The 26,497-nt window shown below is 58.9% G+C and overlaps 1 protein-coding gene across 1 annotated transcript; it reads left to right on the top strand.

The window, feature by feature from the left end:
* The first annotated feature begins 5,086 nt into the window (after positions 1–5,086).
* Positions 5,087–21,911, top strand: SFRP1 (secreted frizzled related protein 1). The gene is made up of 3 exons (XM_068156765.1): positions 5,087–5,913; positions 10,969–11,046; positions 19,765–21,911. Exons 1-3 carry the CDS (start codon positions 5,379–5,381, stop codon positions 20,085–20,087), a joined length of 936 nt encoding a protein of 311 aa, XP_068012866.1. The 5' UTR covers positions 5,087–5,378; the 3' UTR covers positions 20,088–21,911.
* Positions 21,912–26,497: the final 4,586 nt, after the last annotated feature.

Raw genomic sequence — 26,497 nt, 5'->3', positions numbered from 1 at the left:
GGCAGCCTTGGTTTTCACTCCTTGGTGTGAGCTCTTGGTGCCAGGGGGCATCTGGCAGCTGTCAGTTATTGGGGGGGGGGTGGGGGGTGGGGGGGTGCCTTGTGTGTGTCACTTGGCTGATGTGTGGCTGTGGGCAGCTGTCCTCTTCGGTCTGGCTTCATCTGGGACCTGCTGGTGGGGCTCTGGGGTCTCGCTCTGCCTGCAGTGGCTCCAGATGCTCCTTGCCCTGCTGAGCTCTTCCCAGCAGCTCAGCCTGCGGCCAGATGGGCACTGGCCAGTGTGGAGAAGCTGAGTGCTGAGGTCCCATCCCTGGAGACATTCAAGGTCAAGCTTGTGTGGGCCCAGTGGCATCAGATCTCAGCGACAACCCAGGCTGCAGGTGCACATCTGGCTGGGGGCACGGCTGCTTGCTCGGGCTGCCCGCGGGCTGGCAGCCGCCACGCTCTGGGGCAGAGGGTTGTGTGCTGGGTAACATAGTAGTGGAAAAAGTTGACAGAGGGAGCATGCCAGCAGGAGCTATTTGTTCAATCAATGATTTACCAGATGTGTAGGCTCTACTAAAGGCTTGTAAACATTCTTTAATGGGCAGCTGTAAATCCAGGCAGTAGCAGTGCCAGCGTCATCCCCACCCGAGCTGTGGTAGGAAGAGCAGCGCAGGGCCTCCCAGCCACTTTGTTGCAGGCTCTGTCAGCTCTGCAGTCCTGGCCGTAAATCAAAGAGCCAATGTCCTTAGGTCAAAATTATTTGGATGTCAGGACAGGTTTTATGACCAGCAGCTTTTCCTTCCCCTGGGTTCCCTGCAGTCTCTCCTTGTCTTCCCCCAGAACACTGGGTTTCCATCCCGCTGCCCCAAGTGCGTGGCTGTGTTTGCACTGACGATGCTGGAAGTCTCTTTTGTTAATCAGTGAAGCAAAGAGCCATTAGTGAGAAGTGCAGAGTGTACACAAAGAGGAACTTGCCAAATTACTAATAAGCAGAAACTCCATCCATCTTAATGAGACAGGGTTAAGAAAATAGCAACCTAGAATATACACAACGGAGCCTTTCCATCCTGTTTATCTATTCACGGCAGAAAGTAGCTCAGGACTCCATCTCTGCTTGGAGATGGTCTCGTGGTTTCCAGCCCACAGACTGCCTGTGCTCTTGCAAATCATTAAACAGGAGGAAGATAAATAAATAAGTGGAGGGGTGGCTCAAAACCCCCCAAACTCTTAGAAGGAAGATAAATATTTGGCATCCAAACAAGTGAAACCAGGCCACAACAAAACACTGGGTCCGGGCTCTCTTCACTGCAGAGCAAGTCAAGTCTGCTCTGGGCAGCAGATGCAGGCTGGGCATGGGCTCATGGCAGGGCTAGACATTGTCTCTGCAGGTCAGGAAGGGATGCCACATGGTGCTGGCCACATGGTGCTGGCTACATGGTGCTGGCTACATGGTGCTGGTCAGGCAGTGCCTGGCATGGGCAGCCAACGCTCCAGCAGTGCTGCTGTGCCAGCGACTCCAGGTTTGTGCTCTGACACCTGCACCAGAGCCATCTGCACTTTGTTACTGACACACAGGGCTGGGAAGAAGCAGGAGAGGGCTTTCATTTGGAGAGAGTCAGTGGGAAATTACAAACCCTTTTATTTTGGGGGGGTTGTTACAGAGGGTCCAGAGAAGAACTCCCAGAAACTGCAGCCCCCAGCTTTGAGGCCAGGAGACCCCCTGAACTCTCAGTCCCCCAGGCAGTGCACATCCTCAGCTGGTGACTGATGTGGATGCCTGGTAAGGAGCCTGTGGCCTCCTTGGGATCCAGTCTGCACAGCCAAAGAAAGGGCTGTGATGGGCTGGTCCCCCTGGGGCCCCTGCTGATGCTGCAGCTTTCAGCCCTGCTTGGAGAGGACCCTTCCATGAGCAGCACTGTGGGGAGCTGCTGCCCATCTGCTGTGTACAGAGCAGATCTCAGCATCTCCCTGAGCAACCTGCTCTAGCCAGAGATGTCTCTGCTCACTGCAGGGGGCTGGACAAGATGAACTTCTGGGGCCCAATGCATTCTGTGATCTCTGGTGATTTGGGGCTCTGTACCTTGGTTCCTTGGGGAGAGGGTTGCCAGTGACAAGTGTGAGGAGATACTTCCTCACGGTGGGCAGCGCTCCAGCTCCTTTCCTTTGGGGTCCTCACCGAAGCAGCCAAGGGTCCCTCATGTGCTCTTTCTGAGCCCAGGCCCCATCACAGCAGCCCCAGGGTGTGATTTACAGCTCCTTGGTGACGTGCAGCACTCTCCCAGGTTACTCTGGCAACACAGAAGGGGTTTGCACCCACAGAGAGGTGCTGCACACCTGTGCTCCCAGCCACATTCTTCTTTTGTTGGGTGAGAAATGCCTTGCAGAGCGTTCCAGGCTCCGCTGCTGCCTGGTTTATTGACCGCCAGCCATCGCTGGATGCGATTCAGGCTAACTTTATATATGTGCTACAGACCCTGAGAGCAGCCTGCACCTGGTGCAGGCAGAGCTGAGCCTCAGAGAGAAGAATGTGCTGTAATGCAGCAAGTTATTACAGGATAAATATTTATAAGCCCCTGTAAATATTTGCCATCAGTTCCCTCCTGGGACCAGGGGCAGATGGTCAGAGTTTGAGCAGGGCTGAAGGCATTGGCTGTTGCAGCCCTTCATGTGTTATCTCAGCTAGTAAAGCCTTTGCTGATTGTGTTTAGTTAGAGCCTTTAGTGGTGCTAATTTCACACTAACAGGGGACAGAGACTGGAATTGTTGTGTGCCTTGATCCTGGACCTGCTGTAGGCTGCCTCTTGGTGTTGGCAGCATGGAATAGGCTGGGTTGGAAGAGGCCTTAAAGGTCATCTACAGACCTTAAAGAACATAGACCACATATCAGAAAGAAATTCTTTGCAGTGAGGGTGGTGAGGCACTGGAACAGGTTGTGTAGAGAGGTTGTGGATGTCCCCTCCCTGAAGATGTTCATGGCCAGGCTGAATGAGGCCTTGAGCAACCTGGGCTGCTGGGAGGTGTCCCTGCCCATGGCAGGGGCTTGGAACTGGATAAGCTTTAAGATCCCTTTCAACAGAACCATTTTATGAATCTGTGAATCATCTAGTTCCATCCTCTGCACCCTAGGCACTGCAGGCCACCAGGCTGGGGCTGGAGTGAGTCACCAGAGTGACAAAACCTCCCTGTGCAGATTCCTGTGTCGGGGGGCAAGGGAGCATTCCTGGCTGCTCCCTGCCGTTGGAACCTTGGAGCTATCTGCTGAGAAAACCAGAAAACAAACATGGCAAAACCAACATCCTCCTGGGCAGGCTGAGCCCAGCAGGGGCTATCAGCTCTCAGCTGGCCATGGGGGTGTCTAATCTAAAGCAAATATTCTCTGGGGAGGTCCAGGAGCTGTCCTGCTGCAGGAGGTGGCATGGGAGCCATGCATCACTGCCAGGATGGCACAGGGGGCTCCCCACAAGGGGACATGGTGGTCCAGGTGTGGTCTCACCAGGGTGGAAGGGAGTGGCAAAATCACCTCCCATGACCTGCTGGCTGTGTTCTGGATGCAGACTCCCCATGCCCTGACATCTGAGGGTGTTACCTTTTGGCTTAAATCCACCTAGGAGCACAGGGAAAACTCAATCTCAGTTCCAGAGGCCTGCAGCCTTTCCTCACCCCATGGCTCCAGACAGCCCTGGGGCTATCTGCCATATGGAGCACAGAGGACACCTCCCTGCTGCCATGTCACAGAACCTCCACCAGCACCTTCAGTCTCCTCCTCAGTAGTGGGACAGCCACCGAGAGGCAGTGCCAGCCCTGGCGTGGAACAGCTGGTGGTGGTTTTCAAGTCACCTCTCTTGGGACAGGGACAGCAGATGCCTGTGGCTGGCTGGTCTCCTCTCCCCCATCACTGCAGCCTCTGTTGGGGCTGAGATGGGGCTAGTGCAGCGGTGGGAAACTGGGGAAGAAATGCCAGGGCAGGCAAGGCCATGACTCCTCCATGCCCTCAAACACAGCAGTAAAACAATGGGCCCTGGGCAGCAGCGCTCGCAGGATTGTGGCGTGGGACTGTTTGGGGGCTCCACTTTGCTGCTCATGCAGGAGAGGCAGTCACTTGGCAAAAATCAGCTCAGTTAGCAGGCATTGTTCCTAAAGAGCCCGGGGCTGAATGGGCTCAGGGCTAATATATTCTATTATCCCACGCCTGCCTGTTTTCCAGGGGCGGTGTGAAGGGAACCAAGCATTCCAGTGCTGGGCAGCCAGGGCAGAGCGTGCCCTGACAGCCCTGTGGCACTGCCCGGGGGGGCGATGTGGCCAGCAAGACTGGAAAGGGATGGGAGGGCAACTGCTGCAGGCAGGCAGGCAGGCAGGGTGGGTGTCCACAGCCAGGGCATGTCAGCTTTGAGCCGGCCCTGGCACACTGGGTGCCTGGCATGGGTGGATGCAGAGCAGAGCAGCCACAGTAGGCATGGGAGGCTGCGGTGGGGGCAGAGCTGTGGGGACAGACAATGGAAATAGGCACTGGAACAGGCTGCCCAGGGAGGTGGTGGAGTCACCATCCCTGGCAGCCTCGCATGGATGTGGTGCTGAGGGACGTGGTTCAGTGGCAGTGGCTTAGCAGTAGTGGTGGAGCTGTGAGCTCTGGGTTGGACTTGATGATCTCAAAGGTCTCTTCCAACCTCAAACAGATCCACCAGACCCAGCCACATCCACCAGACCCGAGCAGGAACAGCCGACCCCGGTGCCCGGTGCTAGGCTCCTCGGCAAGCTCCTGTGCCGGGGGGGGGTCTCCCGATGCCCCTGCCCCCGCACTGGCCACCCACGGCACCTTGCCTCGTACCACCGGGCCGAGGGCCGCGACCCCTCTGCCGCTGCAGGTGGCGGAGGCAGCCCCGCTGCGGCGCCGGGGCCGTCCCGGTGCGCGGGGCCATCGGGGCCCGCCGGGGCGGAGCGGGGCGGGGCGGGGCGAGCCAGGCCGGGCCGCGTCGCCATTGGCTCCCGGGGTCACTGATTGACAGCGGCGGGCGAGCGCGCGGCGGGCGGCGCCTCTCTGATTGGCTGCCGGGGGCTCACAAACCCGCGGCGCGGCGCGGCGGGGCCAGACCGGGGCCGGGGCCGTGGCCGGAGCCGGGGCGGGAGGCAGGGAGCAGGAGCAGGAGCGGCAGAGGGAGAGGGCGGCTCAGAGCGGGGCTGCGGGCGCCCTGCCTCTGACGCCCGGAGTGTCTGCAGACAGCGGGCACCGAGCGGGGGCCAGCGGGTCGGGGCCCCGGGCAGAAGTTGGGGGGCCCCAAGCAGGGCGCCGCGGAGGAGGCCGTGGGAGGGAGCGCGGGTAGGGTCCCTGGAGGCGGCCGCAGCCGGCGGGAGCCCGGCGGGGAGCGGCGGGCGGTACCGTCGGGGCCACCGTCGGCGATGGGCAGCGTGCGGGGGCTCCGCGGGGCCGCGCTGCGGGCGCTGGTGTCGCTGGCCGCGGGGCTGCTGGCGTGCGGCGGGGCCAGCGAGTACGACTATGTCAGCTACCAGTCCGACCTGGGCCCCTACCCCGGCGGCCGCTTCTACGCCAAGCCCCACCAGTGCGTGGCCATCCCCGCGGACCTGCGGCTCTGCCACAGCGTGGGCTATGACAAGATGGTGCTGCCCAACCTGCTGGACCACGAGACCATGGCCGAGGTGAAGCACCAGGCGAGCAGCTGGGTGCCCCTGCTCAACAAGAACTGCCACATGGGCACCCAGGTCTTCCTCTGCTCCCTCTTTGCCCCCGTCTGCCTGGACCGGCCGGTCTACCCGTGCCGCTGGCTCTGCGAGGCTGTGCGCGACTCCTGCGAGCCTGTCATGCAGTTCTTTGGCTTCTTCTGGCCCGAGATGCTCAAGTGTGACCAGTTTCCCCAGGACGACGTCTGCATTGCCATGACCGCTCCCAATGCCACCGATGTCTCCAGGCCCAAAGGTAAGCTGTGACCAGGCTGCAGCCCTGCTCCTCGTGCTTTGAGCTGAGCTGGTGGGGCAGGCATAAGCCCAGGAGGAGCTGTGTGGGACTGAAGGAGGCTAACTTGAACTCTGCTTCTCGGCAGCAGTCCCGCTCCAGCCTCCAAGCACCCTGCGAGCGCTCCTGTCCTGAGGAGAGCAGGATGCCCTGCCGGCTCCTTGCCTTCATCCCGGAGCAGAGCCCGGGGGCAGGTGGTGCAAGGCTGCTCTGCTCCTCATGCCGGCACCGGGGCTGGGCTCCAGCCCTGATGGACCCTTTGTCCCCAGGTGCTGCGCTGCCCTGGCAGCAGTTTCTCTGCCGAGCCTGACTCTGTGGGGCTGTGCTGGCAGCAGCAGGCTGTGCGGTGCCGGTGGCAGAAAGCGCTTCCTGGCTGGAGTGAGCGATGACAGCGGCACCAGCGGGGTGCCTGCATCCCGCTCGCTCCTGGGGTGAGAAGCTGCGCAGCTGGTGGCTCTGCGTGCGGTGTGGATCCAGCCCTGCCTTCTGAGGTGGGCTCTGCGCTGGCGAGGGTGCAAGAGACTTAGCGAGGATGAGTGGGGGAAAGCGGACAAGGCTCTCGTGTCCCTTGAGCGCAGGAGGTGCGTGCGGGGCTTGCTGGCGTGGTGATGTGTGGCTTCTTGTCGGAAACTTTACAAATAAATAGAGCTCGGGTGAGTTCGGCACCGCGCGGCGGAGCGCCCTGAAAGGCTGCCGGGGGGATCGCTGCGGAGGGCAGTGAACTGCCCTGTGTCCGGAGCTTCACGGCAAGGGATGGGCACGCCTGGGTTCACGGGGACTTGGCGCTGGCACTTGGGAGCTGCTCAGGGGTGGGTGAGCCACGCGTGGCTCCTGCACTGTGTCCGGAGCTCATCCGGAGGGGAGGTCACCCTGTGGCGTGCAGTGACCTTCACAGGCAGAGGCTTCATGTCCTGCCTGGCTGGGAGCCCTCCCCCAGCCTGCTGGCGACCGTGCCGCTGTGATCCCGCTCATCCCGGTGCGGCTTGTCCTTCGGGGACTCCTTTGGTTAGGGGCAGGAAGAAGGAGCAGAGGTCCCAGAGCAGAGTGGTGATGTTCCGAGGGTGTCCCAGGACCCCCGTAGGGGCACACGGAGAGCAGCGAGGGACGATGGCTTCAGTGGGACTTGTGGTCGCTGCGGGCAAGGGGGGCACCTGAGCTTGACACATCTAGAGCTGTGCAGGGAACCTCTGCTGTGCCTTGGCAGTGGCACCCAGGGGCCCATGGGGCGGGGAGCGTGTGCCCATGCTGGGGGGTGAGGTCTGGCTGCCCTCGGCCCCGGGTCCCAGCCCCTCCCTGAGCAGCACAGCCAGGCTGCTGTTCTCACTGTGGCTTTCACTTACTGGTGGGATTGCTGGAGGAAGCTCTTTGTTTTCCAGGAAGGCTCTGAGATCATCTGTCCTGTATGAACCTGGACCCTTGGTCAAGACCGCAGCCGTGTCCTGTGTGGGGAGTACAAAGGTTGCTTTTATTCCCCAGGGACTTGCAGCCAAGCATGCTCCTGGGTCTGAGCTGCTTGTTGCAGAGCTGCTGCTTCCAAGGTCCAAGACAGAGTCTGAACTGTTTGCAGGTCGTTCATTTTAGAGGCATTAATGACACCATACCTGGAAACACTCTTTTAGGTCAGCAGCCTCTAAGTGCTTCCTTGATCACCTTTCAGACCCACCGGGGTGGGATATTGCTGCTTGCTGGTGGTGCTGCTGAGGTGCCTAGCAGCACAGCAGTTGAGCATCTACTGCCCTTCACAGGCATCACTAAATTGCCTTTTCATAAGGAATTACATCAGCTCAGGTGTGACTCCTTTGTGTGTCTGTTGCTGGTCCTGTTTGGGTGCAGGGAGGCCTCACGCTGCACAAGCTTTAGGGTGTATGAACTTGTTCTTGGAGTGAGCTGTAAGCCAGAGCTGGGTGACTGTTGCAAGGAAACACTGCAGCCACTCAGATAAAACACTGCTGAAGGGCTTCATGGAGCTTCTGTCCAAACACTCTGGAAACACAGAATGGGTTAGGTTGGAAGGGACCTTAAAGCTCATCCAGTTCCAACCCCCTGCCATGGGCAGGGACACCTCCCACCAGCCCAGGCTGCCCAAGGCCTCATCCAACCTGGCCTTGAACACCTGCAGAGAGGAAGTACCACAGCCTCCCTGGGCAACCTGTGCCAGTGTCTCCTCACCCTCACTGTCCAGGACTTCTTCCTCCTCTCCAGTCTCAGTCTCTCCCCTTTCTTTGCAGCCAGGTTAGGATCTGTTTGCAGAGGTGTCTACAGAATGCCAGTTTGGCTGCTGGCACTGCCACTTGTGCAGAGGGGTGCCTGTGGGCAAGCATGTTTGCTGCTGCAGTTCAGCCCTTGCATGTGTGTGCTACAGGTCCTTCCCTCTGCCCAGAGCTCTGCCCCTAGCTTGTGTGATTTTTGTTTTCCATGAGTGCCAGCTCCTGGAGCCCCTTTGTTCTGGGGCACTGGGGTGTTTCCTGTTGATTCCAAGAGTGTCAGGAGCCAGCAGTGTGCCCCCTTTTCTCTGGGCACTAATAAGAGTGAGGCCCTTTCAGTGTTTTTTCCCCATTAACACCTCGAAATTGGAATTTCTTTCTGCCTCTCAAAGAGCTGACCTGCTGAATTCCTTTCTCCTTAAGCACGAGGCGGTAAAGCCTGCAGGCCCACAGGATGCATCAGGGGAGTTGCAGATTAATATAGCATTACACATTCCTTCTCCTGCCCCTGGAGTAAGCTGGCTCCAAAGCCAGGCATTAGAAAATGGTCAGCAGGGAGGAGAAAGCAAGCTGGAAGCAGGAGAAGGAAGCTTGGGCTTGGTGTTGAGCTGTCAGCTGCAGAAGATGGACCCCAGCCCAGCTGCAGCAGGCTGGGGGGCAGGCAGCTGTGCCCAGTACCAGGAGCTGTGGTGGGTTGCTGGCTGGGCACATGCTGGCATGGCTGCCTCTGGGCCACTGCAGTGGGGATCACCTGTGGCAGGAGGACCCAAATTGTGGCTGGGCTTCTTGTTGGCTCCTTCAGCCTGGGACGGTGTGGGAAGGGTAAAGTGCTGGGCAGCACTGTGGGCTGGAGGATGTTAGCTGTGATGCCTCAGGAGAGGTGGGAGGGCAGCTTTGGGATAGCTGTAGTGGGTCTCTGCCAACCTGGGCATGCCAAAACATTCCCCTAGCACAGCTAAAGCCAAGCCTGTGCTTTCATCAAGGAACAATGAGTCTGATTTTTCCATTGGGGTTTGGTTGTTCCCTTCGCTTCCCTGCAAGGCTCCCAGGGTGGATGCAGTGGTGGCTTTCACGTTGTGTGTCTGGCCCTTGCAGGCTCAGCTGGGCTCCTGGTGTGTACTTTGGCTGCTGAGGGACATCCCAGTGCTTTGTGCAGAGATGAGCTGATGCGTGGCAGGGTCCCTTCCCAAGGGTGGTCCCCAGCACAGTAACGAACTCTTGGCACTGTGGCAGAGGCAGACCGCAGGGCTTGGCCCCCCCCTGCCAGCCTCCCCTCATCCTGAGCTCATGGAAGTGCAGCCTGGATGGAAATATTCTGACTGCTGATGGTAAAAATAGTGTTGGGGATGTCACCACATCTCCAGAGGCTGCCTGCTGCCTCTGTCACTCCAAGATGGTAGAGGTGGCAGCTGCACTCCAGGGGTTTGGAAGAGGAAGTGCCCAGGTGAGAGGCAGCGCTGCCAGGAGTGGGACTGTTGAGGCAGCTGCTGCCTTGTGGCTCACCCACCAGGGCCACTGGAAGGCCATTTGCTCTGCATGTGTGATTAATAAAGACACAGTGCACGACCCCAGGAACCAGCAGCTGGCACAGGACAGATCTGGGAGGTTGAGAGAGGAAGAAGCAGCCACGGAAAACAAATGTGGGGCAGCAGCGACAGAGACTCCACTCTGTGGTGGGTGCAGGTCGTGGCTGTGCCTCCCTTGCCAGCTGTTCTGGCTCTGCACCCCTCTTGCTGGGAGACCTCTCTGTTTCTCCTCTCCAGCAAGACTCTGGGTTCTGCTGGCCTGGCTGAGGGCTGGAAGGAGGCAAGGAGGGCTCTGTCTGCACGCAGGGACCAGCAGATGTTTCGCTGCGGCACTGTCCCTGAGAATAACTCCCTTGTGTGGGAAGGAGTCCACAGTTCCCCTGGACCACGAACAGAAGCAGCATCTCCCAGCTCAATAAATTCCTCCACCAGTAGCACAAATCTGTGTCTGTGCTGCTGGGTGGTCTCTGCTCCAACTGGAGACAGGAGCCTGGAAACAGATTTTTGTTCTCTGGACGCAGTGAGCTTTCCTCCCGGGATGGAGCCCAGCGCCGTCCCCTGGGCTGGGGTTTCCTGAGAGGAGGATGTGGGAACCCTTAGCTGCTGAGCAGAGCTGGCTCTCCTCTGCTGGAGCCACCAGGCTGTCCTGCAGCCCGTGGGGTGCAGCTGGGCCAAAAGCAAAAGGGAGCAGCTGTGCACTCCTGGGGTCATGCCGCAGCTCCACTGCCGACCAGTGCCGCTCTGGGGCGGGGAGGGGAGGGAGAGAGGCATGGGGCTGGCTGTGGAGTGGTCCCTGGCATTGAGGGGAACCTGTGCAGAGCTGGGCTGGGTCATTCCTGAACTGCCCTGCCTGGATCTGGGATGGCTCCTGCTCTGGGCAGCCCCTGGGCACATGAGCCACATCCCTGAGCACCGGCCTCCTGCTGTCCCGGGGCCTGGGCACTGTGTGCCAGCCTTGGCACGCTGCAGGCAAGGAACGGCAGCAGGCTGTGGGCCATGCCCCGTGGCAAGCAGCTCCCCTCGGCTGAGTGCCTGGCCCTGAAAAGCCTTCTCCTTGCCAGCCCTGGCTCCTGGCAGCAGCCTGCCCTGCCCAGCCTTGGGGCTGCTGGCACTGCTGGAGTGGGGCTGGCAGGAGCCTGCTCATGGCCAGTGCAACCCTGGGAGCTGGTGGATGGCTCCTGACCCCCAGCCCTCCTGGGGGGCCGGCACACGTCCTTGAGGGCAGCAGTCTGACAGTGTGACATGCTCCTTCAGCTGGCTCCTCACCACCCCTTCTCTCCTCTTGCCAGGAACCACCGTGTGCCCTCCTTGTGACAACGAGATGAAGTCGGAGGCGATCGTGGAGCATCTGTGTGCCAGCGAGTTTGGTAAGGAGGAGAACTGGGGGCACCGGGAGGCTTCCCTGGGGGGCACAGAGCGGCGTGGCTCCGGTGTGGGCTGGATCCCCGACGGCGGAGCGCTGCCTGCCCGGCGCGGTGCCTCCCGGGGCCGGGGAGCCTCTAGGTGTCAGTGTCGGAGCGCAGAGACCGGCCCGGCCGGCGCCGTGTGCCCGGGACCCGTCCTGCGCAGCGGGCACCGCGGGGTGCTGGTGCCACTGCCTGTGCTCCTGCCGCGCCCTGGCTGCGGCGCTGAGCGTCCCTCCTGCCCACCCGGTGAAGTGCCATGGGCGGCAGGGTCCCAGGTGTGGCATCATGCAGCATTCTGCATGGCAAGGGCAGCCCTGCTGCAGGCTGTGGGCAGCCCTGGCCACGAGCTGGGAACAGAATCCCAGCCCGGCAGGGACCCCAGGGATCATCAGCTCCAACCTTCCTAGGTCACAGCAGAGCTGCAGGGCGCTGGGCCCAGCACCCTGGCAAGCTGAGGCTGCAAAGTGCCCAGAGGAGAGGACTCCACTGCTTCCCCTGGGAGGTGACTGCAGTGTCTGACACTTTCTCCTGGAGCCCAGTGGGAATCTCTCCAGCAGTATCTTGTCCCCAGCACCTCTTGGCTTTGCCATGGGACTCCTTGTGAAGAGGGAGTCTCTATCCTGCTGGCAGCCACCCTTCCTGTGCTGCTCCATGGCAATGAGGTCTGCCCTGAGCCTTCTCTTCTCAGGGTGGACAACCCCAGGTTTTTGAGCCAGCCCCAGGCCCAGATGGTGTTTGTTGGTCTGGCATCTGGGGATGAGGCCTGGGTGACAGTGGCTGCTCTTTGGTGAGTGTGGTTCAGAGCTTACCCCTGCTTTCCCTGTGCTCTTGCACACACAGCATGGGGCCTTGTTCCACTTGCAGCCACGAAGGAGCAAACCAGCTCCCTCCTTCCCTCAGTCTGCTTGCAGCCCTGGGTTCTTTCCAGCCAAGTTATGCTGCTCCTGTCAAGCCTAGGTGTAAGAGCCCACAGCCCATCCCGCTCTCCGCGAGGGCCAAGCAGTCAGCTTAAACAAATGCAGAGCTGCTTGAAAGCTGTGGCCCAAATATGTTCTGAGTGAGTGAGTCAGACAGTCAGAGGTAAACAGAACTTCAGTTTGGGGTGGGGGGGAAGTACTGCAGGGAAAAATCCCCTGAGCTGTGCGAGATCAAACGCAGCAGTAAGTGGCTGTGACGTCCCGGCTGGCCGGGGAGCTTTCCCGGGAGGCTCTTAAAGGCACATTGAACAAGGTGTGCATTCCGGGGGGATTAGCACTTGAATGTGCCACAGCAAACCCAAACCTGCTCTGTCTGCTGCCCTGCTCACCCTTCCTGCTGCAAAGGAATTCCCAGCTCTCCTGCAGACCTCCAGTGCCACGAGGCCTCTCAGTCCAGTGCAGGGGAAAGCACCCAGGGGAGTGCCCATGGCAGAGCTTCCCAGGAGTGCCTGGGGAGCAGAGGCATGGACCTGGTGCCACAGCCTGGCTGGGGCAGGATGTGCTGCTCTGGGGGGTGGGGGGACAGGAGTTCCCTGAGCTCTGATCTGGGCAGGCATGAGGTGGGAGATGGAGCTGCCCTCTCCCTGGAGGGGTTCAAGGCCAGGTTGGATGGGGGCTGGAACAACCTGGTCTAGTGAGAGGTGTCCCTGCCCATGGCAGGTCCCTTCCAACCCAAAACCATTCTATGATTTTATGAGTAGGAGCTGCCTCTCACCCTCTGCATCTGTGGGGAGAGACTGGAGAGAGTTTCCCAGCCAGCAAGTGGCTTTTGGTCCTGGTTTGGGCAGGGGCTGTGTGCCATGGGGTGACACAGAGGCATTGCCCCCATACAGGGCCTGTGGGCTTGGGGACCTCTGCCCTGGAGAAGTGTGTGGCACTGGCTGGGTGGCAGGGGTGGGTCTGTGCTGGTGGGTGGCTGCAGTACCTGTCACCTCCCTGGAGGTGAGGGAGGTGGCATCTCGGTGGGCAAGTGCTGGGAAGGGATCTGGGAGTCTGACCACAGGCTTGCAGCAGCCTCCCTGTGCGCCGGGAGGGTTACACAAGGGCAGCAGAGGCCAAACCAGAGGCATGCTGTGGCTCTGCTCAGCAGCTCCAGGCTTTGACTTGCCCACAGAGAGAGCTGGCTCCTGGGAAGCGCTGTGGGGACAGCGTCCAGGGGATGGAAACATTCCTTGGCAGGCAGCTCCCTGGGCAGGGCTGCGGCCGCTGGCCACAGGCAGTGTGAGCAGCAGCTGCAGGGCAGAGCGCGGCTGCTCTGCCCACCCCTCACCCACAACGGCTGTGGGCCCAGCTGGTGGGGATGGGAGAAACGAGCCAAGTCTGCAGGCTTAGCTCCACTCAGCCAGCAGGGCTGAAGGTTGCCCTCTCTGCAGTGCTGGGGAGCTTGGTGCTGGCACTGAGAGCCCTATGGCTGTGTCTGGGTGGCAGCAGCTCCCACAAATAAATAGAGCTAGACTTGAACTGGCTCGTGGGAGCCTTTGGGGTCTCTTTAGTTGTCATGTTGGGGTTGGAGGGGACCTCTGAAATGCAGTTCAAGCCCTCTGCCAGAGCAGGGTCCCATAAAGCAGGTCATGTCAGGTATCAGAAGTGTGTTGGCACAGCAGCTGCCACACCTGGCACTCCAGCTCTGTTGAAAGTCCTTTGCTCTCTCTCAAAGCAGAGCCTGGTGAGGGTTTTCCTGACCATTGCAGGGAGTTTGGGATGGTTCTTTGCTCTGTGGATCAGCACAGCTCCTCCCGGTAACTCTGGGCTGAAAACATGTCAGAGCTCCTGGTGATGCTGAGGTGGATCCCATTCCTTCTCCTTCCCACTCTTGCTTTCTCTTTCTCATGTTCTCCCTCCTGTAGACTGCAAGTAACCATCACTCTGTCACCAAGGGGAAGCTGGGCATGGCTTGGATGTACTTTTGTTCTCCTGCTCCTCCCCATTGCAGACTTGCAGTGGGAAGCTCACTTGTGTGGGTTTGCAGTGGTGTAGGTTTCATGCAGCTGCATTTGCTGTTTTCTTCCATCGTTGTGTTTGAACTCCCATCCAGGAGGGTCCTGGGAGCATGCAGGGCTGTCTGCAGACAGCTGGGGAGCTGGAGCAGGGGCACATCTTGCCTTACCCTGCAAGGGAGGGCAGTGCAGGGTGCTCCTGGGGATGTCCCAGCTGTGGAGAGCAGCCAGCAGAGGAGGTGTAGGCTGCAGGAAGCTTTCCCAAAGCACAGTGCATGGCCCTTGGATCTTTGTTTAGTCTTGGGGGGGTGGTGGTACTGTCAGGGGGTGATTCCTCAAGCAGAGCTGTTTATCTGGCACTGAAATAACCCCCCCCAGCCCTTCAGAGTGAGGCTTTTCTTGCACATCCACCAAGGTAAACACTGGCAGCTGACAGGCTGCAGATCCTCACCAAGGCAGACACCTACAATAAATGTTTAAAGGAGGAGTGCTGCCCGGGGCAGCTGCTGGTGGCTCTTGCAGCAGTGTTGCCATGGAGGGCACAGCGTGGAGCAGGGGCACAGGCAGCGGTGCCGGGGCAGCAGTGCCAGGGCAGCTGTGGGGGCAGGGCCCCTTGCCTGGGCACAGACTGGTGAGTGGGGCTGGCCCATTGCTGCCTGGGCTTGGCCCAGTTCAGGTTTTGGTGACTTCTGGGGTGCTGGTGAGGTGTGAGCTCAACCTCCTGTGCCCCCACAGCCTCCCTGGGCTGCAGCCAGGGTTTGCTTCTTACTCCTGCTGTGGGCTGGGGCTGTCCATGGAGTTCATTCCTCTCTCTGTTTCTCTTGGTGATTTTATTTATTGTTTCTGCTCTTTGCCTGGGCCTGGGGGGATCCTGTTGAAGGAGCTCTCCCTGCTCTGGAGCCTGCAGTACAATCAATACATGCTGTTTATTTTTGCCCCGTGACTGACAGCTCCTTGCCTGCAGCCTTCTCCTGTTACAGCCCTAATGTGTCTTCTGGCAGGCTTCCTCCTTTGAGTGATTTCTAAAGGAAGGAGCCATGAGGCCGAAGGAACAGCTGATCTTTCCCTTCTCTCACGTTCCCTTCCCTGCCCCTGAGGTGCTGGAGTGGGGCCCCTGCCTGTGCAGGCAGGAGAGGAGCAGAGACGGTGCCCAGGCTCTGGCGGGCTGGAGCGGTGGGGCTGGAGGTGCCCCTGCTGGGGGTGGTTGGTGAGCAGGGTGCAGGGCCTGGGCTGCTCCTGGTACAGTGCAGTCCTTGCAGAGCCCTGGTGCTGGGGTGCTTTGCTCTCAGGTGGCACTAATGGGGTGCTCCCAGCTTGCCAGGTTTCCTCTTCCCCCTGCTGGAAAGCTCAGAGGCCTCGATAAGAAGCTTCACATGAAACAAGAGCTGTGCTTGGGCAGCCTGGACCCCAAGCAGCTCTGTGAGGGCTTTGCTGCTCTTGGAGCTGCTGCTGCCAGGAGTATTTCCACTCTGAGGAGCAAACACTTTCATAAAGGCAGACCTGCAAAAAGGCATTTTTGTATCTGCAGCACTCTGCCTGCACCAGGGAGAGCAGAGCTGTGCTGCCAGCTCAGCCACGCTGGCTGGCTTGGTCTGACAGGGCTGCACCGCCTGGCCTGGCCTCTGGCCTTCTGCTCTCGGGGCATCTGCACAGCCAGAGCCACCACAGTCCCTCTTGGTGTCCTCTCTGGGCATCCTGGAGTCAGAGCAATTCAGAAGGAAGCACAAGGCAGCTGCCTGTGTTGCCTTCTCTTTCCACCTCTGATGGTTGGTGGTGGTGTGGTCCTGTGGGATGGGAGAAGGGAGGGCTGGCTGGTGCTGTGGTGTGCTGGGAGCCTGGACACTGGAGGAGGGCTGCTGGTAGCTGTTGGCTGCTGTGTGCAGGCTCTTTGCAGGGGTCTCTGTGCTGCATTGAGGTTGGTGCAGCCACCTCTGATTCTGCTGCTGGCAGCTTGCTGCGACCACGGGCAGGGTCTGGTGAGAGGATCCATGCCTGTGCTGGGCTTCTGGCAATGGCTGTCCTGGCTGTGGCAAAGCACTGGTGAGTGCCTCGTGCCTGGGCAGACAGCTTCTTGATGGTGGGGCTGAGCAAGGACAAGTGTGGGTTTAGTGCCCTGGGAGGATTCCTGCTGTTGTAAACACAGCGTGGCTGAGAGCTCTTCAATCCCAAATTAAATCCTGAAGGCTGCCTTTGTTGTCTTTGGGTTCTTTCTCTCCCAGCCTGAGCAATACTTTCACTTCTGTGTTTGCCTTTGAAGTGGGCAGCTGGACGCTGGAGGCCTCCTGCCATGACTTGCCCACGAGCAGACACCAGGGCAGTGCTCAGGAGGACCATGTCTGGCACGACTCTGTGCCATGCAGGACTCCCCCTCTGCCCTGAGCACCATCAGCCAGGTGGCCCCAGGGCACACTCGGTGCCAATGAGCAAAGGGGGCACCTCCTGCTTGGCCAGTCCTGCCTGACTGGGAGAGCTGTCCCCCAGGGATGCTCCTCAGCTCCCACTCCAGCACCCAGGGGCTGCCATCCTGGCACTCTGCTGGGTGATGTTGCAAGCAGAGCTGAGACAATGCCTGGCTGGAAAGGGCTTTGGTTTTATGTGTGGTCCTGGCTGCAGCTGGCCACCAGCACAGCAGGGATGGCAGAGAATGAGGCTCCTCTGCCCTCAGCTCTCTTGTGGTATGGCCAAGAGCTGGTTCCTGGTGCCGTTGGTGCTGCTGTTCACAGCACAGTTCCACCCTGATGCCATCTGCATACAGCTGCCTGTAGCAGGGACCCCTGAGAGCCCCCCAGGCCATGACCATGGGGGGAGCTTGGATCAGCAGGAGCTTGGGTGAGGGCAGAAAGTGTTGAGTGTGTTAGGGGAGGAGATGTGGTTGTGTTTGAGTGAGGGAGCACAGGGTGGGTTCAGAGGTTGTTTTGGGACATGCATCATGTGGGAGCCAAGGGCAGGATGGGCTCCTGGCTGTCTCTGCAGCAGTGGTGGTCTGGGTCCCTTCTGCAGCCGTGGCTGATGCTGAGCTGCTCCATGGCTGTAGTGCAGCTGGGGGGTGGGAGGCTGCCTGTGCTCACACACCATCAGTAACCCTCTAGGTCTCTTCCTGGGGTCACCTCCCCCCTGGCAGTGATGGCTGAAGATTTAGTCTGTGTGACCAAGCGTGTCCTGGGGCCACAGGGGCAGTTCCAGCTCTTCTCCCACTCGGGGCTGAGACGGCTTTGGTGCAGTGCTAGGGAAGCAGAGAGGCCAGGGCTCCCAGGGACAAAGCTGTTTGCTTTGGCAGCTCACTTAGGTCCCGGAGCCAAGGCTCAGATCCGTCCTGCTCGAGCTTTTCCCTGCTGCTGGGGCAGAGGTGTCCCCAGGGCTGGGGGGATGCCAGGCGAGCTGCAGCGCTGGTCCTCCCCTGCCAAACCCTTTATGTTCTAGGAAAGCCACAAGCCAAGGGCTGCCTCCCACTGCGTGGTGTTGTGCTGCCGGAGCAGGGTGTGCAGCTGAGAACAAACCTGTCCTCGGGCACTGCTCTTCTGGTGTGGGTGGAGGCTGCCAGCGCTGCGTGTCCGGCAGCTGCCGGCAGTCTCGCCTGGGAAGGGAGTCTGAGCTCCAGGAACGTGGAGCGAGCAGGGGAGCAGGGGTGGGGAGGCAGGTTGCTGGCAGAAGGGTGAAAACTGAGCACTGGTTGTGATGCCTTTGGGGTTTTGTTGTTGTGACTGCTCAGTCCCACAGCAAGACAGCTGAAACTTGGTAGTCCTTGAGCCAGGCTGCGTCTTACCTGGGCACACTGCAGGCTGCCTGGGTTGCTGGTGCCAGGGAGCTGGGTGCTGGGAAGAGCAGCCTTACACAAACTGTTTGCTCCCCTGCTCAGCCTCCTCGTTGATCCTCCTTGGCATTATCTGATCTTGGCTCTCTGTGCTGCTGTGCACGAGTGAGGTTTGGATGAGTTTTCAGTTCCTGTCTGGCTTTGTGGCTCACCTGGGCAGCTCCATGCTCCCTGGGTCTGCGTTGCTGGCTTGGGAGCAGACCACTGCAGCTCTGCAGGGAGGGAGCAGCTGTGAGCTCCCACAGCACAGGATCACCAGACCTCCTCTGTCTTCCATAGTCCATGGTACTTGGAGTAGAGGCACCTCCACTAGCTGCCAGATTGTTTCCTTCCTCTAGCAACAAGGATCTCGCAGGGATCACAGCAGAGCGTTTGGCAAACAAGCTCTGTAGGACAGACCTCTTCCTACCGGTGCTCTACCACTCCCCTCCATTGGCAGCCACTGGCTTAGTGCACGAGTTCAGAGTCAGAAGGGATAAAGGCATCGAGGCTCACCTTGAGGGATGCTGCTGCTGCTGCCCAGTTAATGTCATGGAGCTTAGAGCTGCCTGAAAACTGCTTGCTTAATGTTGCAGAATTGCTGCAAATTGATCTGGTTCAGCATCTTTAGCTCCTTGAACATCCTGAACTGGGAAAACAGATGGAATAAAAATTTCACTTAGGTTTCCAGTCCTGGATTACTTTCTTGTACAGTAACAGTCCAACAGGCCAGGGCTCTTGGCAAGCCCAGCAGGAGCGTTTGGCACCGAGGCTGATAAATAGCACAGCTCCGGCTGCCAGCGCGGTGGCTGGGAGCAGGAGGGTGGCGCAGCCTCCGCTGCCTTCTCAGGACTGTCATCGCCCTGTCCTGCTGCCATTTGTGGCTGGAAGGGTGAGCAGAGCTGCTGTCCAGAAAGCAACATGTGTTCACTGCTGCAAGTCCTCCAGCAGAGCGAGACTTCAAGGCAGGATGCTGCGGGGAGCCAGCTCCCTGCCGGAGCCGCGGGCTGCTGCACGCCGCCGGCCGCACGCACTCCGAGCGGCAGAGGAGAAGGGGCAGCAGACAATTCATCACCCATCCCAGCACTGTTTATCTGCAGCTCTGAAGTAAACTCCCAAAGGATGGAAATATGTTAGTGATTTTTGGCCATATGTGCTTTTCCCCAGCAGTGAGGCAGAGCCAAATGGCACAGAAGTGATACTTTAATGTACAACACATTTGCGTCGTTGGGGTTTTCTTTCCCCATGTCCTCTAAATTCCTCTTCATGGTCATGGCAGAGGAACATTAATTTATCCTTTCTTTTATTTGGGCTGTGCTTTACTCGAGAAAATGCTGAACCCAAGGAGGAAAATATTTGCTGTGGAAGTTGTGTGAGGTTAACTCCTCCAGGGAAAGGTGGAGCTGTGTGGCTGCTCCGTGCAGGTCCTGTGGACCTGGCCCTTGGAGGGCTCTGCTGCTCGGGAAGGGAGAGGGGAAGTGGAGATGTTTGGTGCCTGGGAACTTGTTGCACAAGCACAGGAGGGCCAGGAGAAATTGCAAGCAAATGCCTGAGAAGCCAAGCTGACCTTCTGAGTGGTGCTTCCAGGCCATTCTCCATGTGCTTAGAGCAGGGAAATCTCCTTGCTTGCTGAGCTGACTGCCAGCAAAGAGCTCACTGCTGCTGCCTCTCCAGTGGAGGCTGCCTGGCTGGGGGAAAGGGGCACAGAGCCCTGAGTGGTTCAGCTTGATGCTCTCCTGGGTGCAGGGGTGGCACTGCTTTGGGGACAAGGGGTTTGTCAGGGTCATCAGGACAAGCTATTGCCAGGGTGATGCCATGGAGAAGGGAGCCAGGGGATCCCGGAGTGGTGGTGCAGGTCACTGGGTGTCTGCAGCTGGGCAGGGCACTGGTGCCCCCTCACCCCCAGCCTCATGTAGTAAAAGCTTTGCACTAGGCTGCTCAGGAGTCATTCTGGTTTTCCCCTCTTGTTTTTCAGCCCTGAAGATGACCATCAAGGAAGTGAAGAAGGAGAATGGGGACAAGATGATCATCCCACGGAAGAGGAAGGCCCTGAAGCTGGGTCCCATCCGGAAGAAGAACCTGAAGAAGTTGGTGCTGTTCCTGAAGAACGGTGCCGACTGTCCCTGCCACCAGCTGGACAACCTTGGCCACTACTTCCTCATCATGGGCCGCCAGGTGAAGACCCAGTACCTGCTGACAGCCATCTACAAGTGGGACAAGAAGAACAAAGAGTTCAAGAAGTTCATGAAGAAGATGAAGGCTCCAGACTGCCCCACGTTCCCCTCCGTCTTCAAGTGATGTGGTGGGCGGCGGGAGAGCTGCTGCCCGGACCCTGTGCAGCCTGGCACCGCGGCTCCATCTCGCTCCTCTGCGGCAGGGATGCTGGAGCCAAGCCCTCCTGCTCCTCCCTTGTGCTCCTTGGAGCTTCCCTCGCTGACCCCAGCCCTCCCACCTCCCTGCTGCTGGCATTTGCCTGATGGCCTGGGTGAGCGTGTGCCACGCGGGCACCGAGCGGTGGCCCAGGTCACACTGACTGACACCAGCGGCACCCAAAGCCCTGTGGCTGTTGGGATGGCCACTTGCATAGCAGCTGTCAGGTAAAGAGGGTGAGCAGAGGGGTCTGAAGTGCTGTCCAGAGGTGACCTGCTGGCAGCACGGACCCTTGGCACCCTGTCACTCCTCTCTCCATGGCTGCAGGGTCACCCCAAATGAATCCCCGTTTGAAGCAGAGCCAGGCAGTTAGGAGGAGATCCCATCCTGGTGGGGAGGGTTAATGAACACGGAGTGGAGAACCTGTCCCAGCCTCTGGCAAATCCTCCTCTTAGCTAACTGCCCTCACTGTAAAAATAATAAATCCCTTAGTAGTGTAAACCTGCTTAGTTTAAGCCTTAACCCTGAGGCCTTTGTGGTACCTTGACCAGCTGGAGCAGGGAGCCCTCCCTCGCCAGCACCTCCTCTGAAGTGTCCCTGGGATGCCCACCCTGGCCTCTGTCATGCCAAGCTGCCCTGCCTGAGCCCTTCAAGCCTGGCAACATCCTGCTCCTTTGCCAGCCTTTGTGTCCCATGTGGCACTGCCCAGTTTGGTGGTGGCAGAGGGGGGCTGCCCTCACACATGCCCCCTCCTGCAGCAGCATCCTGCACGCTCCCCTGGCAGCCTGTCCCAGCAGAGCTCCTGCAGGTGTGTGGCCAGAGCTGCCGGTGCCCAGCATTGCCGTTCAGCTTGCACAGGCCAACAGCTGCCGCTCACAGGTAGCTCCCAGGTGGGGAGAGCTCGTGGCCAGCTCCTCCAGCTTGCCCCACTCCCTGCCTTTCCCAGTGCTGTTTTGACACCTCTCCAGGCTGCTGGCAAGGCACCAGGTGGCAGAAGGTTGAGGACATGTCCCTGTGGAGCAGCGTGGGACACGCAGCACGGGGCACGCAGCGTCTCCATCCTTCCCTCCCGGCAGACGCTGTGGGAGCCATCGGATTCCAGGCTTTTGTCTGTCTGATGTGTGACAGCTTGGCTTTGTATGGCTCTGGGTTGTGGTTTGGTGGTTGGTTTTCTTTAATCCTAATCAAAATGTCATCTTCATATGAGGTCAGAGAGCCTGTGGAAGACAGAGACTGTTTGCATCCGCGCGATGACATTTATCGACCCAGCAGACCTGCCTGATTCTGTTAATTGGACAAGTTCTGTGCTCCACAGACCCACACCACTCCCCAGCAGCTGCACAGCCCTGCCTCCATGCAGTGCTCTCAGCACTCCTGATCCCTGCAAGAGAAGGAATCTCTTGCAATCTGAGATAATCCTCTGGTCTTGCAGCAAAGCGAACTAACAAATGCTCGCTCCTGGGGTTGAAAGCAGCCCTGCTCAAAGCTGGCAAAGGAATTGTTCCCCAGGTGGGGACAGGGCTGCAGGCTGGGCTGCAGAAGGGTTCCATGAAGAAGCCAAGCATGCTGAGGAAGGAGGTTTCACAGCTCCCAGAGAGCTGGGACTAGGATGTGAGCTCTGTAGAAAGCCCTACTGTAGGTTGCCTCTGCCCACTGTTTGTTGTAGTCTTGTTTCTTTGATGCAGAATTAATCATTGTAGCTAATGTGCTTTATGAGTGGATTAAAGAAATAAAGCATGGGCTCCAACATCACAGCCTGCTGAGGTGGCATGACAAGTCCAGCCCTGTCAGGAACAGGTCTTGGCCCAGAGCTGGGGCATGTTGAGCTCAAGTCCAGGGTGATCTTGGAGCATCCCCAGCAACAGTCCTGGCTTTCCTTCTGCAGCCAAGGAGAAGAGGAGTTGCTTGGGTGAGATGGAGATGCTTAAAGCCATGGCTGGGCTTGGGTCACCCTGCCTGCTGGGGGGTGTGCAAGAGGACACCTCCAGGCCCCTGCTGTGTGATGGGCTCTTGATTTGACACCTTAGAAAGGCAGCAGGAAGCATCATGGAGCAAATCAGCTCATGTGCTTAGAACCACTTTCAGCTCCTGGCAGCCTTGGCTGCTTGAAAACTTGCTTGCCACCAGCAGCTCTTGAGCTGGGAAACCTGGATCCAGGGGCTGGTGACACAAACAGGGCAGCGGCCCCAGTACAGAGCATGAAGTGATGTACCTGAGGCTGTTGGTATCACAGAGTGGTAGGCATGGAAGGGACCTCCTCAACCTCTCTGCCAGGGTCACACAGGAACGTGTCCAGGTGGGTTTGGAATGTCTCCAGAGATGGAGACTCTCTGGGCAGCCTGGTACCGCTGGGGCATTTGCTGCCCAAGTAGTTCAGAAAGCCTGGTAGCACGGAGTGCCTGGAGACACCTCCTGCTCTCTGCAAGCTGCTCTGTGCACTGTCTGAAGGGCTTGGCCCAGGCTGCAGGAGCCTGTGGGCACCGTGCCAGTGAGAAGTGATGGCTCTGGAATGGGCACGTGGCTGACATTTGAGGCCTCTGCAACTTCAGACCATGTTCTAGGGCTGCAGAAACCCACACCTCAGAGCTATGCACGGGAGGAACACTACCACTGTAATTACCTACTTAAAGCATCCTCTAATTGCATGTTACTCCTTGCTCTCTCAGTTCCTTCAACCACCCCTCTGACCCTCTGTGTCCTTGAAAAGCTGATGGGAGCTGCTGAGCAGCTTGGTTGTATTCCAGACACAGCATTTGGGACGTTTTCATCCACCTGGGAAGTCATTTTACCATTCTCTTGCCAAACTGCTCTGTGATCTGCCAGCTGCTGCTGCGGGCATGCAGTGGGTTGGTTCAGCCCTTGTCGCTGCTTCCCCTCCCTGCTCCCTTGGTGTCTGGAGGCTTCTGGTAAAAATAGCAACAGTAGAGGAGCAGCATCTGATGTGCTGCAGGCAGGGAAGGTGTCTTTCCACTTGGTCTTAATGTTATTTTAGAGAGCTAATTTAGAGAAGTGTGGCAGGTGAGGGGGGGGCTCTTGTGAGAAAGAGAAGATCTGGAAGACAAGCAGAGAGCAGCAGTGTGGAGCTCAACCCCTGGGCAGCAGCCCAAGGCAGGAGGCTTTGCATTGCTGCAGGGGGTAAGCCCAGGACTATTTGTATACTTTTCAAAGGCTGGCAGGTAGATTGATTAGCAACGTGGGGGCTAGCACAGCTCTTGCTCTAAAAGGGGAAAGGCCCTTGGGGGAGCTGGGAGGGAGTCATAGATTTAGAATTCTAGAGTCAGAACTGTTTGGGCTGGAAAAGCCCTCTGAGATCATCCAGTCCAACCAGCAACCCACCCCCACCATGGCCCCAGCTGCCATGGCCCCAGGTTTCTTGAACACCTCCAGGGATGGGGACTCCACCACCTCCCTGGGCAGGCTCTTCCAGTGCCTGACCACAGGGAAGGACTGGGACAAGTTTTCACCCTTGCCCAGGGCCTGTTCCATGGCCAGCCAGGTACAAGGGTACATCTTCACTCACAGGCTGTCTTCCCAACCCCTGTGGGCAGCCTGGGAGGTGAGCACAGGACAGCTGCACTCCTCGAGGCTCCCAGGCTTGCAGTTTTGCTTTCATTAGTGGGAATCTCCTTCCTTGGCTCTCGGGCTTCTGGGAAGGTACTGCCAAGCAGCACCACATGCAGGAGGAGATAACAGAGGCAGACCTGGCCAGGAGGACAACAAGGGGACAGCTTCTGGTGGCCGTGGGAGCAGCACTGCTACCCTAACACATCCAGACTGTAGGAATGCACTGGTGGGTGTCAGAGGGGCAGCTGTTAGGGGCTTGGCAGAGCTCTGCTCTGCTCTCAGGGCTTTGCTTCCCTCTTTCACCTTGGAGATGTGAGGACGGCAGCCCAAGCTGCGTGCAGACTGTTCCCTGGAGGGCAAGGAGCACTGCTTGCTTCTCTCACTGTGTATTGTGATGCAGAGATCTGTCCTTGATTGTTTCACTTCGTTTTAAACTTGTGGTTGATATAAACACCTTATGGCTTCTGTTTTCTCTCTCCTATGATTGGAACAAGAAACCCTTTAATAAAATCCCTTTTCTTTGAAAGCTGCTTCTATTATTGCCTTTTCCTTATCAGCTGCATTACTCATTCCATGTGGTGCTGACATCCCAGCTCCCCAGTGCATTGACACAGCAAACAGATTTGCTGACCTATAAAAGCAGGAGAGGCTGCTTGAGTCAGGGACTGGGAGCAGCAAGCCTGGTGCTTGTGCAGCTTGTGGGCACCCCCTGGCACTCTAAATTGGTCAAGCACTGGTGGTGACCTCGAGTTCTAGTTTAAGTTATGGGCCCTGGGGTAAATGCCTGCTCTAAACTAAGACATGCTTTGGGTTTTTTGGGAGACAACCTCCAGTGTAGCCTCGCTGGGTGCCCTGAGAGACAGGAGTGTGCTGCTAGTGGGACGTGGTGCTCTGGCTGTGCCACCTGGGCTGTCCCTGCTGCTTTCTGCAGCTGGGCTGCAGAAGGAATGGGGCTGGATTCAGTGCATGCTTTCTGTGTGCCCTGTCAGTGTGAAGGCTCCCGGGGCTGCTCTCGCCGTGCAAAGCACAGAGCACCAACGGGGAGGCCTGAGATGATGAGCAGAGCAGGAAGCAGGGCAGCAGTGATTCCTCTCCTTTCAGACACTTCCATGGAAAACAGATCCATCACAGACAGAGGGATGTGGAGGTCCCAGCCCCGGCTGTGTGAGCCCCCGAGTGCAGGGGGCACGTGGGAAGTGCTGCTTCGTGGGAGCTGCAGAGAGCAAGGAGGTCTCCTCTCAGCCTCCTCCAGACTAAGCAACCCCAGCTCCCTCAGCTGCTCCTCCCCAGCCACCTTCTCCAGACCCTTCCCCAGCTTTGCTGCCCTGCTCCAGCCCCTCGTTGTCCTCCTTTGAGTGAGTGGCCCCAAACTGAACCCAACATTCAAGGCGTCCTTCTGGGAAGGGGAGTGGGATGAGCTGCTGGCTCCTCTGCCCTTGTGAGGCTTCTGCGCCGTGCTGCAGGCAGAGGCAGCGGAGGGTCCAGGGCTCTGAGCACTGCGGCAAAGCCACGTCCCGGGCAGCCTGCAGGGACGCAGCGCAGGTCAACCTGTCAGGGTGGGCGGCTGCTGCGCGGAAGCCTCCCAGCCTCTGGAAAATGAGGGCTTTGTTTCCAGCCCTTCCCAGCGGAGGCTGGAATCTGCTCCGGACCCGCGGCCTGCCACAAGAATGCTGTTTGCGTGGCGGGAGCAGGGTCCTCTGTGCCCCTGCCCCGGACGTGCCAGGGACCGCCAGCGCCGCGGGAGGCCTGGCGCAGGCTGCCGTGGGCACCGCGGTGCTGGATCCGCCCGGGCTGCGCGGCGGGACCTGGGCTGCGCGGCGGGACCTGCCCGGCCCTGCCAAGACCCCCGGGGCCGCCAGCAGCCGGCGAGCAGGCGGAGTGTGCGCAGCCTGCAAACTCGCTGCCGTCTGAGACATTCTTTCCTTCAGAGACTTCCAGCAGCCGCTGCCAAGACATTGCTCTAGAAAGCAGCAGCGGCAGAGCCGGGACGTGGCTGGCAGGGGCCGGACCTGAGGGCAGCCAGCACAGAATGGGGCTGCTTGCAGGCTTTGGGGTCCAGCTCTCTGTTTCCCCATGAACACTCCAGGCTTGGGGCAGAGTGGGGCTGGAAACTGCCTGGCAGAGAAGGACCTGGGGGTACTGGTTGAAAGAGGCTGAACCTCAGCCAGTGTGTGCCTGGGTGCCCAAGAAAGCCACCAGCATCCTGGTCTGGATCAGGGACTGTGGCAGCAGGTCTAGGGATGTGCCCTGTACTGGGCACTGGTGAGGCCACACCTCGAATACTGGGTTCAGTTTTGGGCTCCTCACTCCAACAAGGACATTGAGGGGCTGGAGCAGGTCCAGAGAAGGGTAATGAAGGGTCTGGAGAACAGAGCTGGGGAGGAGCAGCTGAGGGAGCTGGGGGTGTTCATGCTGGAGAAGAGGAGGCTGAGAGGAGACCTCATTGCAGCTCCCCGAGAGGAGGTTGCAGTGAGGTGGGGGTTGTTCTTTTGTCCCTAGGATCAGGTGATAGGACAAGAGGAAATGACTCCATGTTGCCCCAGGGCAGGGTTAGGTTGGAGAGGAGGAAAAATGTCTTTGCTGCAGCAGTGGTCAGGGACTGGCAGAGGCTGCCCAGGGAGGTGGTGGAGTCCCCATCCCTGAAGCGATTCAAGAGACTCGTGGACATGGACATGTTTCTAGAAGTCCCTCCCCTTGACTAAGTGATTGCTGGAGAGCTGAGGCACAATTAGGGGTGATAGTGCTTTAATTAATAAACACTCTGCTGCCCAGCT

The sequence above is a fragment of the Melanerpes formicivorus genome, unplaced genomic scaffold, assembly GCF_026170545.1.
Source record: "Melanerpes formicivorus ecotype bairdi unplaced genomic scaffold, bMelFor1.0.p_v2 SCAF_34, whole genome shotgun sequence".
NCBI classification, from domain to species: Eukaryota; Metazoa; Chordata; class Aves; order Piciformes; family Picidae; genus Melanerpes; species Melanerpes formicivorus.
The sequence above is the reverse complement of the archived record's forward strand: the minus strand, read 5'-3'. Positions and strand labels throughout refer to the sequence as shown.

What these genes read in the sequence shown, in the direction of transcription:
- SFRP1 (XM_068156765.1), top strand. Translation starts at nt 5,379, where the DNA reads ATGGGCAGCGTGCGGGGGCTCCGCGGGGCCGCGCTGCGGGCGCTGGTG. An exon ending in CGATGTCTCCAGGCCCAAAG is followed by an intron (nt 5,914 to 10,968) that starts GTAAGCTGTGAC and finishes TCCTCTTGCCAG; the next exon opens with GAACCACCGTGTGCCCTCCT. An exon ending in TCTGTGTGCCAGCGAGTTTG is followed by an intron (nt 11,047 to 19,764) that starts GTAAGGAGGAGA and finishes CTTGTTTTTCAG; the next exon opens with CCCTGAAGATGACCATCAAG.